General features: G+C 50.9%; 1 protein-coding gene across 1 annotated transcript; it reads right to left on the bottom strand.

The window, feature by feature from the left end:
• Positions 1-12,421: 12,421 nt before the first annotated feature.
• LOC120764708 (keratin, type II cytoskeletal 4-like) lies at positions 12,422-17,880 on the bottom strand. The gene is made up of 9 exons (XM_040088726.1): positions 17,419-17,880; positions 16,214-16,428; positions 15,806-15,866; positions 15,091-15,186; positions 14,339-14,503; positions 14,134-14,259; positions 13,662-13,882; positions 13,381-13,409; positions 12,422-12,897 (listed from the first exon to the last, which is right to left on the bottom strand). The coding sequence occupies exons 1-9, from the start codon at positions 17,878-17,880 to the stop codon at positions 12,422-12,424; spliced, it is 1,851 nt and encodes a 616-aa protein (XP_039944660.1).
• Between the last annotated feature and the right edge of the window lie 450 nt (positions 17,881-18,330).

Here is an 18,330-nt window from a genome sequence, read left to right as displayed (position 1 = left end):
GTGAAGAGTCGTGGGGCTGTTCCTCCACAACAAACCTGATCTTCAACCTCTGGCTCCTGCTCCTGTCCCTATGAAGTGGCTTTTCCAGGTGCCCAACCTTGCACATCAGAGGAAGTCAGTCCAGGGCAGCGCCTGTGGTTTGCAGCTGCTGAGCTTTCACAAAGCCAGTTCGGAGTCACACGGTGGAGGTTCCACCAACTTCAAAGCAGGAAGGACTCCGATGGGATTTGGGCTTCCCAGGAGAAGGGTTGCAATGGCTTTCACGCACAGGTCGTCATCCTTGAGACCTCTTCATGTGACCTCACTTTGTCCTGGCTGGTTGTGGGTGAGATGGTGTTGGCAGAGAGGGACGAACCTTCCTCTTTCCAAGGAGGGTGTGAAACCGCTTCTCCCAGGGATTCATCTTTGGTTTGAACCTACAGCTTCCACCCAGGTTTGCAGGGGAAAACCCTGAGCTGCCTGGCGCTAAACATTCCTTGAGCTGTGGTGGCTTTCATGAGACTTTAACACCTTTGAGATTTACATGTGCCCAGATAAATTCATTCTGCTTAAGCGCCTACTAAACTGGGACCTGCTAAGCCACCCCTGCAGACAGGGAGAGCCTGCGGGCGTTTCCAACCTCTTGTTGGGATTCTGTCTGGAAAAACCATCCAACAGCCTCCCGAGTCTGCTTCGTCCCAGTGAGAAAAGCACTTTTTAAGACCCTCTCCTCAAAAAACAGAGCTGTCAGGGCCTGGTGGTGGTGGTGCGCTCCCTCCCTCCCTGCAGGCTGGGCAGATTCTGTGGCTCCCTGCAGAAGGGACACCATTAAAGTCACCATTAAAAGGGTCAATGAGGCCCCTGGGACACCTTCCACTGGTTTTGCTGGTCCTGCTCTCCAAAGGTGGCTGTTCCCCATCTCTTAAGCGCAGCTTGGTTCGGCTCCCACATCAAAGCAGACAGGGATTAGTGGGGACTGGGGTAGAGATGATGGTCTGAAACTGGGAACCAGTAACCTCGCTCCACAGCCGCTCTTCACCCTCAGCCCGGATCATCCCAGTCCATTTATGCTGCTTTGGGGCAAAAAGATGGAAAAGATAATTCCTGAGGTTCCTTCCAGGCTGTTCCATGATTCCTGCCCATACGTACTGCTTGCATTTGAGGTGTTTCCCAAAACTTCTCCCTCCCTTCTGCTGGACCGTGGGTGACCCGTGTGGTCCCATCAGCAGTGCTGGGGTGCTGTGGCAGTCTGCCCAGAGAACAAAACCAGCAAACAGGACCCACCTGTGTTCCCTGCAGGCAGGAGGGACAGCACCTCCCGGGGACACCGGTGGGAAGGGGATTGTCCTGCTTCGCTCTGGGCTGAGGCAGCCTCACCTCCATTTGGGAGCCACAGCATAAGAAAGACCTAGAGATGTTGGAGAGGGTCCAAAGGAGGGACATGGGGATGGGGAAGGGTCTGGAGGGGCCACACAAAGTCTGGAGGAGGCTGAGGGAAGACTTGTCAGGGGCTGCATCTTCTGCTGAAGGAGCAGCTCCAGTCTCTGCTCTCTGTGAGCAGGGGCAGGACCCAGGGAACAGCTGGAGCTGTGTCAGGAGGGTCAGGCTGGATATCGGGAAAAGGTTCTGCCTACAGAGGGTGGTCAGGGAATGGTGACTGGCCCAAGGCTGCCAGAGCTCCAGGAGCCTTCGGATAGTGCTCTCAGGCACATGATTTTTGGGATCTTTGGCATGTCTCGCACAGGGTCAGGAGCTGGACTGATGGTTTGGGTGTGTCCTTTCCAGCTCAGGGTATTCCATGTTTCTGTAAAATATCCCTCCTCAAGGTGACGTCACGCGAGGAGCACACAGAGCCGCCTTCTGCGAGAGACAAAGAGGTTTCGTACCAACCACCACAGGTGTCCACCCCTTTCTTTGTGACATTCCTCCTTTGCACAGGAATTTGTGAGGCATTTTGGCATCATCCAGACAACTTTGTGCCCGTGCCCAGGGCTGAGGGACAACAAGGGCTCCAAGAATTGGGGTGGGATCAGGGTGGTGGTGTCAGGTTGAAGGCAGAGCAGCCGGGAAGAAGCACTGGAGGAGGAAAGAGCCCCTCAAGGACACAAGGTGTCCACTGGAAGAGATTTTTGGGGAAAGGTTAGCAAAAAATCTCCCATGGGGAACGCATCAGATTTGGAGGTGGGAGATAGGGCTGTGCTGTTTCGCAGGATGGTTGTCTCGTCTCTTCTATGGTACGGAGGGTTTTAATCAGAAAACGTGTTCCTTCATGCACAGAGCCAACTGGGGACTCCGGAGATGCCTTCCAGCAGCTGAGTGAAAGGGGAGAGAGTGGGAGGAGGGAAATTCAGCCTCAGAATTTCAACTAGTTCCCATCGATATGTCTGGAAAAGCGTCTGTGTGTCACGCCAGTATCTGCAGTGCCACAGGGAGGAGCTGCTCAGTGAGCAGGTGCTCGAGGTAACAGAGCTGATCTTGCAAACTTTTATTTTAGAGTTTTCTTTAGAGCAAAAGCAAAGTGGAGATGGTGCACAAACATTTCATGGTGTTTGCTGGCAGCAGAGCAGAGAGCGCTGAGATTTTATCAGCCAAACGATCTCTATGTGGAATTTAAAAGTGAAGAAGGACAAGGAGAGACATTGGCTAGAGCAAAGCCTCTCACAGGCCATGTAAAAACAACTTGGCAGGTGAGATCACCAATAAATAAAAACACTTTCAGCGTAGGAGTCCTTCACCTAAATTCAGCTGCCTAAAAACCAGGCATCAAATTGAAGAGAGAGACCATGAATAGGCAATGAGAAAGCTTGAGATCATCAAGGAAAAGGGAATTTTCTAAAGCCAGCATTGCAGAAGAACCTGGAGACAGCAGTCAGCAGGGCCCAGGGAGGGTGATCCTAGAGCAGGAGTTCTTATCTGTCCACAGCTGCCTCAGCAAAATAAAGGAACAAATTTGAAGCAGGAGAAATAACAATGGTGTGGTGAGCACCTATTCATTAAACTTCCCAGATGGACACTCAGATTAAGGAGATGACAGAAGGCTGAGCTTCTGGAGGCTGTACCTATTACCTTAATGAATGGTTGAAGTCACTTTGGTGATTCATTTTGTCACCAACAGGCAGAAAACCTCGGTGTGTCACCCCAGCGGTGGCAGCTCAGTGCGTGTGCGGTCTGTGATGGTTTCTCCACTGAAATAAGTGGAGATAAACGCAGGATTTGTCCTGGAGGAGTTGGCAGCCACCTCCATTGCAGCCCTAGCACCCGGGAACACCTGCTGCAACGTTCCCTAAAGCCCCAGTGCCCTGGAGCAGCCAGATGGAGCGTTGGGCTTCACCCTGGCTTTTCCCTGGCTCGGCAAAGCCTGCAGGGTTGGAACCTCCATTTCCAGAGATTAACCCACTGAATTGCCACAAAACCACAGGATCCTGGAGATAGAGCAAAGCAACAATCACGGCACCTCTGCAGCGATGATCCCTCGCGCGGAATCACAGAACCACGGGATGGTTTGGGCTGGAAGGAGCCTTAAAGCTCATCTCATTCTGCCCCTTGACATGGGCAGGGGACAGCTTCCACTACCCCAGGCTCCTCCAAGCCTCGTCCAGCCTGGCCTCGCACACCTCCAGGGAAGGGCCAGCCACCACTTCCTTCGAAGGTGCAGTGTCACGCTTTGATTTCATTCTGATGGGGAATCCTTCTCTGCTTGACCTAAATCTCCTGTTTTGGGAGCCTCTTCCTTTCGTGGCCAGAGATGCGTCCACAGCAGTTTTGAAATCCAGCTGGGCCCCTCTCAACATCCATTGGCACCAGGCTTGGGAACCTGGGCTGCAAGAAAAGCCAGCACTGAGTGACTGGAGAGGAAAGCCATGAAACAGCACAGAGAAATGGGAATGGAAAATCCTCCTGTGAATCCTGTCCTGGGCTGAGACCCCGGCGTGGGCAGCAGGCAGCGGGGGGTTGTGCCACTGCGCCCTGCTCAGGTGAGACCCCACCTGCAGAGCTACCCCAGCCCTGGGGCCCAGCGCAGACAGGACCTGGAGCTGCTGGAGAGAGCCCAGGGCAGGCCATGGAGATGATTAAAGGGATGGAGCAGCTGCTGTGAGGAAAGGCTGAGAGAACTGGGATTGTTCAGCCTGGAGAAGAGGAGGCTCTGGGGTGACCTAATTGTGGCCTCTCAGTGCCTGAAGGAGACACCAAGAAACACACAGAGGGATATTCTGTGGGCCTGGAGTGCCGGGACAAGGGGGAATGGCTTCCTGCTGGCAGAGGGGAGGGTTTGGGAAGAAATTCCTCCCTGTGAGGGTCCAAGGCCAGGCTGGACAGGGCTTGGAGCAGCCTGGGATAGTGGAAGGTGTCCCTGCCCGTGGCAGGTGTGGCATTAGATGATCTTTCGCGTTCCTTCCAACCCAGCCTATTCCATGAATCTCTGTTTCCGGCCAACAGGACTCTCTTGGCCACGCTCTGTTGGAGCATCAAAGCACATTAGGTAAAGCTACACTTTTCTCAGCAAACTGTGCTGAGTGGGGTCTTAGAAATTCACATGTTCATTTCCAGCTCAGCACCCGGGTGATGCCAAGTGATTCAGGCTCCCTCTTCCCCCTCGGCTTGGCAGGATAGACACACTGGGGACACTCACTGGGGGAACTCCAGGGCAATTTCTCAGAGCAACAAACACGCATCGGTGTTTGGCCTTGTTATTCCCTTTGTTCTTGTTATTATGTGGTTGAATTTTCTCCCTTAATATCCCATGGGGAAATCCACCTGCTGGGCACTGCGTGTGATCCCAGGGAGTGTGAAGCACCTGCGTCTCTTGTTCCCCATGCAGAATGGTTTGCATGTGGAAATCTCAATGATCCAATGCCAGCTTGGTGTTCAAGGCATCCCAATAATTGCACCCCTGGTATTCCAAGCTCCTCCTTGGCTTCACCTGGAGATCATTTCATGGTTTTTTTTTTTCCTCCCGGGCATTTTTTGCAATGCTGTCACTGCTCAGCTCAGCCTTCCTGATCCCGTCTGCAGCCAGGCTGCTCCCAGAGCATAGACAGGAGGCTTTACTTTCCCTTTAATTACCGAGCGTGACAGCTGTGGCTTCCTCAGCCTCATTTCATTAAGGGCTGACAAACACCCTGGGCTGTCCCCAAAACGTCACAGCCCCTTTGAGCAACTCCTTTCAAGTCACTCCAAGAGTTCATGATAAAGGGGAATAGTCGCTTCTGAGATTGCCACTGGGTTTGGCGTGAGCGCCTGCCACCCGCGGGGTTTAGCACCTCCTTCCCACCCAAACCCTCGTCGCTGTCACACACAGAGCTCTGCAGGGCAGGCTGCTGGCCCCCACCCTGAATCCAGAGGTCTTGGAGGCAGAGTTCACTCCTTTGCCCTGGATCCTCATTCTTTGACCCTAAAACTGAACAAGAACCTCAAAATCGGAGAGGTTTTTATTCTTTCCCTTCTTTCCCCGTACTTTATTCACGTAGTAACTGCCAATTTAATTTTTGTTGTACGAAACAGCCCCTCTCAAGGCAGCTGACAGAGGTCCTGTTTAATTCCTTATCCCAGGTCAATATCTGGGCTCCTCCAGAGCTGGAAGTGCTCTTGTGCAATAATATTCAGGAGCTGATTCCTCCTTCCTTTACGCTTCAAAGCCTCAAAGCCCGCTCTGGGCTGTGCCCTGGGATTTCTGGCAAAATTATCCCCAAAATTGTCCATTTTCACAACAATGAGGGCGTTTCAAACCTTGTTCTGAAAGGTTGTAGGAAAACCGCTGTCCGGAGTTAATCCCCCTCATTTGCATCACTTTTGGGGAAATGCAGAACTAATTATCTAATGGGAATATCCATCCTGCAGCTACAGCCCAGATTAGGGTCATTCACCACAGAAGAAAACACCGGAGCCTCCTTTAATCCTGGAAATGAATAAATGCCCCAACTCAGCTGGGCCATGGCCAGAGTGCTGGGTGGAGACAGAGGATTCCCCACCCGAACCCTGAAGAATATCAGCGGTATTTTTGTTCCCGTATAAAGCCAGCCCAGCTCTGTGACCACCAAACTAGGCTGTGCTGAGCACGAGGGTGTTCCAAGGAAAAAAAGCAAATCCAACCTGGATTTCCCTATAGACAGAAAGGGAGGGATCTCTGGGCTTCAAACACATCTCAGCAATCCCAGCTCCTGTCTCCCTCAGCCCACCCTGCCCCACGGCGCTCTTGCGGCACCGTCCAGCTCCCCGAGACAGCGCAGGACCAGTGGCACTGGTTCACACTTGGCTGCTTTGCATGGCTGGTTGGGGCTGGGGCTCCTTTCTTTTCTTCCGAGCAGATTCGTGCAGGGTGTTGTCTGTGGTCCGGAGCTGCCTCGGAGCCACCTCAATGACACAGACCTGGAAAAAGTGGAGAGGAACAATCACACAATCACAGAATAGTCTCAGTTGGAAGGGGCTCAAGAGGATCACCAAGTCCAGCTTTTACGGAGATAAATCTGCTCGTCTGTGTTCTGGGAAGAGCAAATCTCCTGAGAAGGTTTCATGGTTGTAGAAAAGAAATGTTGAACCCCCCCAAATTAGGTCAGAATTTACCCAGATGCTTGGTTTGGCCACCAAAGAAATAGTTCCAATGTTCCCCATGTTCTAGGGCTGAAAAATCTAAGAAAAATTGGGATTTCCACTGAAACCACCTTAAAAGGGAAGCTGCGTTAAGAAGAGGAAAAAACCCCAGGCATGATCCCACTTTGCTTTATCCAAGGAGGTGGAGAATCCTCCCCACATGCTAAGCCTGGACCACAGGCCTGGAATATCTTTGTCCTGCCCTGATCCACCCCTTCACAACTCAGATCTCTAACCAAAGCCTTCCCCCTCCCTCCCGTTAGTAACACTGACCACATCACAGGGAGCAACTTGCTTTGGAATAAAGCACGGATTGTGGAGCCATCTGACTGCAAGGAGTGAGCGTTGGCAGGAGGAACTAATTAGGGACTAATTTCTTACCTATCTTTATCCACAATCTGCTCTGTTGCAGGTTCTTTGGATCTTGTTTGTTCCCACCCTCCTGGGGCTGTGGGGCTGAAAATCCAGCCTTGGATTTCCCATCAGTGCAGATACGAGTCCCCCATTTGTCTCCACCTCTGTGTGCTGGAACTGGTAACAATGGAGTAATGGGTGCAGTAAATGATGTGTTTGGTAAGTAATAGCAATGTCTCAGGGGAAGAGACATCTCATTTGGGGTCAGAAAGGGGAAATAAAACCACTGGACTTCCCAGGAGCTGGAAACAGACTGATAATTGGATAGCTGGAAACAAAGAAGCCCAGATTATTCCTGATAATCATTCCCTGGGTAAAAGATGCCATAAATCTGCATCCACTTCACAGAATCCCAGAATCACTGAGGCTGGAAAACCTTTCCAGGATCATCAAGTCCAAGTTGTGATCAATGCCCACCTTGTCCCCCACACCAGAGCTACGAATGCCAGGTCCAGTCGCTCCTTGGACACCTCCAGGGATGGGAACTCACCAGTCACCTTCTGTCCTCCAGGAACTTCTGAGACACTTAAATCTTTTTGCTAACACCTAAAATCAAAAGCTGAAATGGCACAAGTGGATTTTGTTTAAAGTGGGATATTCCAAACCAGATCACTGTGACGTGACTGGGGACTTCCCAGTTTGACTCTGTAAGGAATTGACCTTGGAATAAAGCAAAAATCCCACTCCTACCTTGTCAGCAAAGGGGGCAGATTTGCTCCTGAGGTTTCTATCTCTCTCTCGCAGTCCCAGGTGATTCATCCCCAGATCTCTGCTCGTGCTCTGGCTATTTCATTTTTTGCAGAGTGAGAGCAAATGGGATCACCATGACCAGGATTCATCCTCCACCTCCTCTGCTGCCAGAGCCCCAAATCCCTGCACTCTCCAGACTCTGAGATCGTTAAAGCTCAGCCTAAGGCACAAACGTCCTCCCCTCGTGTCCCTCTCCTCTCCTCCTGACCTGCTCCACCACCACCATCTCCACAGAGGCCAAAGAGGGATCTTGTTCCAGTAAATCTGATCCAATTTTTGCTGTTGCTCTTGGTTCAAAGGCTGGATGAGTTTGGTTTTCCCTTTTCTGTGGCTCCTGAGCTAAAAGGCTTGAAAAACTCCTCATTCAATGCTAAAGTGCAGAGGTTCAGCATCTTTATCTTATTCCAGGTCAGGAGGGAGGGAAGGGGCAGAGAGGCCAGGGGAAGAGCCTGTCTAGAGGCAGACCTAATAAAATATTCCTTGTCTGGGATTCCTTATCCAGGCTGGATGGAAGATATGTCTCTTGAGCCTGCCTGGTTTGTTTGGCTTGTGGTGACTGGTGTCAGCTTTTGACATAAAAAAACCCCTTTTTGCTACCTCTTACACACAGGGAATAATGAACAAGGGGAAAAGCTTAAATGACAGCCTTGGCTTGGAGAACATGTCCCTGTTCCATTCATTAGGCTGGGATTAATTACCAGCTCAGCTATTCGCTGGGCTGGATGCTCTTCCCGCTGTGCTGCGGCTGTGCTGCTGTTCCTGCCTTGTGCTGCAGGGACACGCTGTGGCCAGGACTTCTGAGATGATTTTATGGGAGGTGGCTTTGGGAGATGATTTCCTGGGAGATGACTTTCTCTCTGCTCCTGTCAGTGTCCCACCTCTTCCTCCTCTTCCTGCATTCCGGTCTCGGTGCGTCCAGTGCAGAGAGATGGTGAAGGAGAAGAAGAATCCCACTGAAGGATCTTGAAGCCCATCCCATTCCAGGTTGCTCCAAGCCCTGTCTAACCCGGCCTTGGAACTTCCAGGGATGGGGCAGTCACAGCTTCTCTCAACAACCTGTGCCAGGCCCAACCCTCACCTTTCTAGTCTATAAATTAAGCTCGGGTTGGCTGCATTGGTGCCATAAATCTCTCCTATTTTAAAGATGAATTTATGGCAGAATTGTCCCACCCTGCTCAGGATGGTTGAACTGGAAGATGCTGGTTAGGAAGGGTGGGGAGGTGTCTGACGCAGGAGCAGAGTCTCCCCTCTCCTCACGCTGCTCTTCTGGCAGCACACGTTTGGATTTTGGGGGGGGAGCCCTCTGAGTGGCCTGTGTGTCCCCTGGATGGTGGAAGAGACCGGGGCCGTGCACTCAGCCAGGATGGCTTTGCTTCTTCCCGTTCTCCTCTTCATCTCCTCAGCCATGGTAGGCTTTGGTTTGGTGTCCTGGGTTTGGTTGGGATGATGTTCATTTTATTCAATTAGTCAACTAAACCCAATGGTGTTTCTTTTTTTTTTTTTTTTTTCTTTTTTCCTAGAAGTACTTCATGGAGGCATTGCTCCAGTATCAAATTTTTTTCTTTGATTCTTTTTAATTGACAGGAATTCCAGTTCTCCCTCTTATAATGAGTGTTTGAACTTGTTGCTATTGGAAAGAAGGGGGAAAATAGTCAAAGCATTACTTAAGACTGAAAAAAAAAAATAAAAATAATAAAGTCAAAACAATCCTCAAGATTAAAACACAAAATAAATACTGGAGAGAGAGGTAGCAATCCCTTGCCAGGAGAGGATTTTGAGCCTGTTTTACAGCTTTAATGAATGGTTTGAAAACCATTTGAGATGAACCTTTTCCCTTTGCTCCTGTGATAAATTTTTTAAGAGCTGTAGCCAGAGAGAGAAAAATAAATGCAGCCTTCATTTCCCTCTTTGGTTTGCTAATATTATAGCTCAGAATATTTGGGTGTTGGCTCCAGGAGGAGGAGGAAAGGAGCTGCCCTTGTTTTGGGTGAGGCAGGATCATCTCCCTGTCTTCTCTCTATTATTCAGGCCAGTAAAAGTTAATTATTCCTCTGAAATTAGGCAGTCACCTCCCACTTCCTCAGTCAGGAATGGGAGGGGTCACTCTTGGTAATGCTCAGAGTATTTCAGGCTCCAGTCTGAGCTGAGCCCGAGGCCCCGCAGGGGCAGCCCAGGCTCGAGCCCTCTCTCACCTGGGGCTGCCTCGGTGTCTGACTTTTATGGTTGGGGGAGAAAGCTCTGGAAATCCTGGGGCTGGCCCGGCCCCAGCCCCTCTGCCCTGGGAATGCCGTGCAAAGCCAGTTCCTGCTTTTCCAGGCCGTAAAGGCAGAGAAGGTGGGGGAAGAGCAATGGGTCAGGTCGACCAGGTGAGGACCAAACCCCAGCTCCAAAGCAGGGCTTCCTCCCCCTCCTCTTCCTCAAGAAACGATCTTTTTAGCAAAACCCAACAGAGAGTGACCTCGGCACAAAGCCAAGCCGAATCACCCCGGGTATGGATTGTGAAGGGATGGTCAGGCCTCCTCACAGACACAAACCCCAAATTTGGGGTTTCCTGGACACTTGGCAGGGCTGAGTGACATCCAGACACCACACCAGGGATCCGTGGTGCTCACGCTGTTAACAGAAGCTGCCTGTATGTGAGGGATTCCTATTTCCAAATTCCTTCTGCGAGTGGTGGATGAAGCAAGCTCAGGTGCAGAATTCCCTGCTGAGGTGGGCTCCATCCCGTCTACCTGGAGCCGATTAAAACTGAAACTGCTGAACTGGGATTCCTCACTGGAGACAGGGCACAGGTGGAGGACAAGCGTCCACCTCACCCCACCACGGTCTGGCACACGTCTGGTTGGAGCTGGATGAAGGATTTTCCACTCTCAGCATAGAAATTACATCCCCTGCCCTTCCCCTAGTCTTCCCCTGATCTCCTTCCCTGCCCTGCCCTTTAATTGTCCCCTTTTTTCAGGCTGCAATTAGAATTTTGCCCTGTGAGAGTGGGGAGATTACTGGGGCTGCGTGACCTGTAATTCTTCCTGGGCTGGAGACAGGAAGAAATTCCCTGTGATAATAACGTCTGCAAGTCCGGTGGGGAGAGGCAGGAGGATTCCTGGGAACTTGCAGGCGCCTGGCATGGGACACCCATGTTTGGGTTAATCCCCCTGCCTGGGGCTGCCTCCAGAGCCAGGACAGATCCCATTGGTGCAGACGGCCTCAAGCTCAGTGCATTTCATGCTAAATTAGGCACCTGCGTTTGGCCAGATGAATCACTCCTTGGAAATGTCATTTTTTCCATGAAATAAAACCCCAGCAGCCCTGCTGAGCTCGACATGGGAGACTCCAAAACCGGGGCAAAGCCGGTCCCACCCCATTATGGACAAGAGATCTCAGTGCCTTTTAAGTCACACAGTTCAAATAACACTTCGCCATCCCCAAAGCCACTAAAGCCAAATTTTTGTGTCTGGAACACGACTCTGGTCCAACAGCTCTGATCACCAGCCCTGTGAGCCCAGAAGGGCAGTGCTGAATTCATCTTCACTCAACTGCTCTGACATGAAAGGATCAAACAAATGCTTCGTTTGGAGGTTGCAACAGGCTGGAAAACACCACCGTGTGGTGCTCAGGGTTGTTTTGGAGGTTTCTGGAAATCTTTGAATTTAATTGTTAATTGGTCTGTAAAATACCTTGTGCAATATGCTATAAGGAGATAAATACACCAGAGTGACTCCCGGTGACACCTGAGCCCCGCCATGTCCCAAACTGCCTGCAGAGAATCCAAAGGTCTCTTTGGTTCTTACTTCTCCCCAGAGCATTTTTTCACCTATTTTGCAGTTTCTTTAAATACCGTCTATGGAAAAATGGAGGGACAAAACATGTTCTTTCAAAGCATTTTATTGAGGACACGGTGAGAAGCTGGCAAGTTTGAGCAGTCAATGGGAACAGCTCCATCCGTGCTGTACAAGGTGTCAGCATGGACAGTTTATGCACCAGTAACTTCCCTTGGCATTTTGGGGGGGTGGAAAAGGAAAGGGGGTGATCTCTTCTAAAAATCAGCACACCTTGAGCCAGCCACCCCAACATGCAGAAGCAAACAAAAGTACTGCGTGCTCATCCATAAGCAAATTCCACACACAAAAAACAAGCTGAAGGCTGTGGAGCAACCAGGGGGTGCTTTGAAAATTGCTTTGTTTCAGATTTAAGCATAAATTTGCAGTGTGGGGTTTTCTTGTACCGAAAAAAAAAAAAAAAAAGATAGGATAAAAATAAAGGGAGTCTGCTGTTTGCAGCATCTCCTGGGAAAGTTAAGCAATTAAATCCTCGCTCTCTTTTCTGAAATGCTTTGGGAGGGGCTGGAAGAAAAAAGAGGGATCTTGGAGGGGGGAATATTGTTATTTAATCTGCTTGTTACGGGAAAAGACAGAGGGGGAAGCAGCGCAACAAACGGGCCCTTAAAGCTGTGACAACCTAGAGTAAGGATTCAGAAATCACGCTGCGCTGAGCACCTGCAGGAGAAGTTTCTAGAGGAGTCTTTAGGCTTGGGGACTCTGAAAACACAGCTCGGGGGGATAAACCCGGGGCTAATAAATGTGGGAGTGGGTTTGGTGACAAATGTTGCTACTAAGGGGCAGAGGAATCCCCCTGCATCCTCTGGGCACGGGGCTGGCGCGTCTGAGCGCCGCTGTCCAGGAGCTCCGCGGCCCTACGGGACCACGCAGGGGTCTCTGACCACCCCGAAATTCCCCACCACGCCGTTGTTGCACCCCACGACCTCAGGGCTGCCGGACACGACGACGGGGGGCCCCGCTAGCTGCCGGATGACGCAGCCCTGGTTCCCAAAGCTGAGCACTCCTCCAGCCTGGCAGGGCCCCACCCGGGCGTTCAGGCCCCCGCTCGCAGCGCTGACCACGGTGCGGGCTGGGTACCCGCCGCTGCGGGAGCTGAACCCCCCGGCTTTGCAGCTGACCCCTCCGGCCTGGCAGAACACCTCCGGGATGCACTGCTTGGCCACCGAGCTGAGGACTCTCTTGGGGTGGATCCCGGCGCTCCGGGAGCTGAATCCGCCGGTCTGGGAGCTGTGTCTCCCGGCCCGTCTGCCCAGCGAGCCGTAGCCACACGCGGCCCCGTTGGCCATCATCCCGCAGTCATCGGGGACGTTGTAGCCGCTGCTGACCACAGCTGCAACGGGAGTCAGCGGTTAGGGAGGAAATCTGCGAGACTTTCACGAGGCAGGTTGTTTCTTGAGTGACAGAACCAACCAAACCTGATTTCCTCCGGATTTGTCCAATGTGTCTGAGCCCTTGCTCCTTCCTACTCCTTCCCTGTGTCCCAACACACTCCCTCATGGATCCTCCCCCTTCCCGTGTTGCTGGTGCCTCCCAGGTTCAGTACATATCCCATCATCCCCAGGACATCTCCCTGTTGCCTCCAAGGGTAGAAACTAAAAAAAAGGAGAGCCAAAGGGTCTTGAGTTTGACCTTCTGCACTCACTGCGAAAGCCGATTTTTTAAAAATTCAGAGGTATTTGAGATTTCTGGGGCTAAACTTTCCAGAACTGGAAAGGGGAGGGAGAGGGAGCTGGGGCAGAGAGATAATGCTGTTCCCAAAGGTATCTTTCATAAAACAAGAAATCGTAATGGCCCAAAATGTGCAGTTACTTACACACGCTCACAGGGTTCCCCACACATATCCTGTGGGGAGAAAAGAGAAACGCACGTTACTCACAGCTTCCAGCCACAATCCAGACCACTCAGTGCCTTGCTGTAACACGCCTCACTACCCCTAGGACAGGAGCTGCTTTTGCTGGCACCCATGTGGCCTCCACGGCCTCCAGGCACCTCTCCAGGTCCAGCTTCTGTGAGCCTGGGGAGATCCTGGAGCTGTAGAATTCACCTGGGAGCTGCCACGGCCTCAGATACACAGGAGGGAAATGTGTCACCCACCTGCTCTCTTCACCCTCCAGCAGAGTCTTGTAGGTGGCAATCTCGATGTCCAGGGCCAGCTTGATGTTGAGCAGCTCCTGATAGTCCCGCAGCATGCAGGCCAGCTCATCCTTGGCCTTCTGCAGAGCGTTCTGCAGCTCAATGTGCTTTTCCCGGGCGTCTTTGAGGGCACAGTCCCCGCGCTGCTCCACATCACAAATGGAGGTTTGCAGGCAGGAGACCTGTCAGGGGAGGACGACAGTGCAGGTGTCTGCAAAGCTTCTTATCCTCGTTCTTATTATCCAAACACTCTGGGTTTGGATAAATCTGCTCTTCCTGTTGCAAACAGGGAAAACCCACCGGCATCCCATCCCTCTCCACCCACTTTTCACATTCCACCCAGGACCAAGAGCAGATCTCAAGTCTTCTAAGGATCAATGAATTACCTTGCCCTGTATCTGAGCCGTCCTACTTCTCTGGAAACATCTCCTACCTGCTTCTTGACGCTCTCCAGCTCACACTGCAGCTTCTGGATCATGCGGGTCAGCTCTGAAATCTCACACTTGTTGCTCTGCAGGTCATGGCAGTATTTCCCTCTCTTATCCTGCAGCTCCTGGAACTGGAACCAAGAAACCGGACAATCGTCACCTTTGGCCTGTGACGCGGCCAGGCACAGACCCAGCTGGCCTCTTGCTCACCCTGGTCTGGTAGAAGGCATCGACTTCTTCTTTGCTCTTCTGGGCGATCTCCTGGTACCAGCACTCGACGTTCTTGATGATGCTCTCCATGTCCAGGTCGCGGTTGTTGTCCATCTTGACGATGACCGAGGTGTCGCAGAGCTGGCGATCGACCTGGGCCCTTTCCTGCGGGTTGGGAAGGGCTTAGTCAGCTCTTTTCACCTCTCAGGCTCTGCAGGGAGGGGAGGGCTGGGACACGCAGTGGCTGAGGGATAGAACAAGTCAAGAAATGTCCCTCGGGATGGCTCAGCAGAAAATCCTGCGGCGGGGTGAGTTGCCACCTGTGACTGCTGACCTACGTGCTGACCTGCAGCAATTCTGTCCACATCAAGGGCAAGGAATTGCAGTGACTTAACCCTTGGTATCCTCTCATCTCCTGCTGCCTGAGTGATTTAATGACAGGACTGAGCTGGGAGTTGCTTGAGCTCTAATCAGGCAGCTACAATCCGGAGGAACAAGACAGACGCATCTTTTCTCCAGGGTAGAGTTAGGACACAGCCAGTTCCTACCTGGAGCTGCATGAAGGAAGGGGGAACCACCCTATCTCCAGCATAATCATGTTAATTTTATATCAACCTTGTACTTCCAAGCTTTTAATTATTCAGGGCTTTGTTGGAGCCACATCCCAGAGGAGTTTCAAGCAGTAGAAGTTTGGAGCCCCTGAAGGATGAGACACGACCACCAAAGTCCCAGGATGAACCAGAGGAACTCACCTCCTCAAACACACATTTCAGCAGCTCCAGCTGCCTCCTTAGCAGATCCACCTTCACCTCCAGCTCTTCCTTGTTCAAGAAGATGCAGTCTGCATCCTGCAAGAGGAGAGACACACACATTCCAGCCCAGACCTGGCTGTAAGTGTTGGAGAAACACACAGAGGCAACACCAACAAGACAGAAATGTGTCTCAACAAGATTTTGAGAGAAAAAAGGTGTGAGACGGTGAGTCAGGATATCCTGGTGCCTCCTGAAGGAAAATGAAACCATTCCAACAACTTACAGGAATTAGTTGATTTATCACTTAGGACGCAGCTACAAACCCACAATTGACTAATGAGTATTTAAACACAATTTTTTAATATTCTTCAAATGATCCCTGCTTTTCTCATGTCCAAGAATAAAGGATGTGGAGAGACAGCCAGAAATAACCTGGTGTTCTGGTGTGACCTGTCCTGCTCTGTCCCCCTCCCACACTTCAGGAATGTTTTTGAGGCAACAAAACTGGTGCTGCAGTGCTGATGATGTAAACTTTGAGGAGATGTTATTTTTACTTTCTACTTGCGTCTTTTCCCAAGCATATGCCTCTTTCTTAGTCTCCCTCCAACTCACCATAACGCTTTTGTGGTTTTTTGCTAATAATTAACTATTTCAGCCAAATTTTGCCCCAAACAAACCTACAGGTATAACAATCCATGTCGTTTTAGCTTCTCACCTTTTTGAGTGCCACAAACTCATTCTCCACAGTTGTGCGCCTGTTGATTTCCTCTTCATACCTGATGGAAAAGGAGGAGAGAAGGACTGAGGAAAGAAAAAAATGCTCAGACACTCAGACATCAACCGTCAGGTATAAATGACAATAACCACCAGGTATAAATGACATCTCTCTCTTGCTGGGACTGCCACAGGGCACTGCCAGATCACTGTCTAGAGACGTTAAACCATCCCAAGATCAGAAGCTTCTTCATGAGCAACAACAACATTACCAATGCAAAGAGCTTGCCAGTGAAACAGAAGAATGTGGCACTCCCAGAGGGGACCTGCCGTAAATCCGGGAGAAGTTGCCCAAGATGAACCAGAAAAGCAAAACGCCACCAGCTAGAGGAGCCCAGAAGGTCCTTACTTGCACTTGAACTCCTCCACCAGCTGGCTCGTGGCGCATTCTTCACTGCCCAGCTTCTGCTTTTCACACAGCAGACAGTCCAGGCGCTTCCGCAGGTCACAGATGTAATTCTCGAAGTACAGTTCCAGGTTTTTCCCTTTTTTTGGCAGCACGTATTGCTGCAGGAGGCCCCACTTGGTCTCCAGCACTTTGTTCTGCTGTTCCAGGAATCGGACCTGAAGGCAAAAGATTGCAATTATTCAAGTAAAGAGGCAAAGGCAGGGACTCAACACCTGTTTAGCTCTCTGCTTTTAACGCAGGAGTGGGATTTTCAGGAAGTGGGAGATGATATGGCACCATGACCTGAAAGTTATCTGCCCTTATTAAGAAATTTTTGTGCCACAAGTCTGAATTATTTCAAAATCTAGAATCCAGACATCTAAATTATTTAGAAATCTAAATATCATGTCTACATTATTTAGAAATCAAAGAGTCCCATGTCTACATTATTTAGAAATCCAGGAGCCTGGTGTCTAAATCTGCATTTCTTAAGAAGTATTAAGAACAAAATTCCTCCGGATAGTGCCTCTGATGTATTTTAGGATAGAACTGAGTTCCCAGATAGCGAAAATGCTTTGTCTCTGTTTTTACTACAAAGGGATCCTTGGGTGACAAATCAGAGTTGATCTCTAACCTTTACATGTCTGGATCAAGATTAACCACCTTTGCCTTCAGGAAAGATTTTGGAGCTGTCGCTATATCTGAAGTCAAAGAGATGGGGGAATTATTGGAATTGTCTAACACAGGACAGAAAGATGAACCTGTCAGGGCTGTAGCTTCCACCTGAGCTGCAGCAAGAAATCCAATTTGAACTGAGACTGTCCAAGAGGAGGCACCTGCGAGAAAGTCCAGTGCAACCATGGCCATGATTCAAAGGCCGTGGAATGCCAGAACAGGGACAGGGCTGAAATGAGCCCCATTAAAAAGATCTCAATCCTGGACCAACATGCTCTTAAAATTATTATCAACTATTAAAAATTATTAGAATTATCTTAAAATTCCCTATGGAAAGCTGGACCCCTGTGTGGACCCAGCTCAGCGATTCATGGCAGAGCCTGACTGGGGCTTTGGTCGATGGACTCGTGGCACAAGATGGGTTTGGGAGGGGGTTGGTCAGGTTTTGTTTTCCTCGAGGAAGAGGAGTTCTGGAGCAGGTCTGGACTCACCTTGTCGATGAAACAGGCAAACTGCGTGTTGAGGGTCTTGATCTGCTCCTTCTCCTGGCAGCGAATCTCGTGTTCCAGCGGGTCCACCCCGACGCAGAGGGGCTTCAGCAGCCGCTCGTCGATGCAGATCCCTTGGATGCCGTCGGCCTTGCGCTCGGGGTACCCCCGCACGATGCTGTATCCCCGGGGGCCGCACAGGCCGATCCTTCCTCCTCCAACGTTCCCGTAGCCCACGCCTCCGAACCCCATGTCGCCGACGCAGGCGGTGCCGCAGCCCCCGTTGACATAGGAGATCCTCCTGCTGGCGCCCAGGTTGCAAACGCTCCTGCTGCTGTAGGCGCCGGCGCCGCACCGCACGGGCTGGCTGGCGGAGGCGGCGTAGCTGCGGCCACAGATCTCCGAGGCGGAACTGAAGCCTCTTCGTCCCAGGACAGATCTCACCGTCGGTGCCTGCCTGCTCATCGTGGCTTGTTTGAAGGTGGAATAGCCAAGCTATGGGGCTGCTCTGGTGCAGGATAGGAGCAGGGATCCCACTGGAGCGACGCAGGGATGCTGTCCCTTATATATACTTTGGGAAGCTGGCCTTGATAGGATCAGGACGTTAATTTAAGTACTTAAGGGTTTGGTTTGCCTGGCAGCAATAAATGCTCCTCAAAATGCAAACCAGCCCGGCAAATAGTAACTACTGAGGAAATAAAAAGGAATCTAAAAGTGCTCTGTTTGCAAGTTGCCTTCGAATACATTACGGTTTGAAGTGCTCCCCTAACTTAGTGCTAATTATAGTTTAGGAACATTTTTGAAGGAACCCTTTGTGATTTGTTTGCAGTGTGTCGTTTGGGGTTTTGTGTCTCATAGGGCTGTGTGTGATGGGATGTTTTGCGGACTTGCACTTTGTGGGGGTAATTTCGCAAT

The sequence above is a fragment of the Hirundo rustica genome, chromosome 35 (genome assembly GCF_015227805.2).
Source record: "Hirundo rustica isolate bHirRus1 chromosome 35, bHirRus1.pri.v3, whole genome shotgun sequence".
Classification (NCBI taxonomy): Eukaryota; Metazoa; Chordata; class Aves; order Passeriformes; family Hirundinidae; genus Hirundo; species Hirundo rustica.
This window is presented reverse-complemented; position numbering and strand designations above follow the sequence as displayed.

Bases quoted from the DNA above. Each gene is read 5' to 3' on its own strand.
- LOC120764708 (XM_040088726.1), bottom strand. From the start codon at position 17,880: ATGAGCAGGCAGGCACCGACGGTGAGATCTGTCCTGGGACGAAGAGGC. The intron at 13,883-14,133 runs GTAGGAGATGTT...CTCCCCTGACAG, and splicing joins TGGAGAGCGTCAAGAAGCAG to GTCTCCTGCCTGCAAACCTC. The intron at 13,410-13,661 runs GTGGGTGACACA...TTCTCCCCACAG, and splicing joins CTGGAGGGTGAAGAGAGCAG to GATATGTGTGGGGAACCCTG.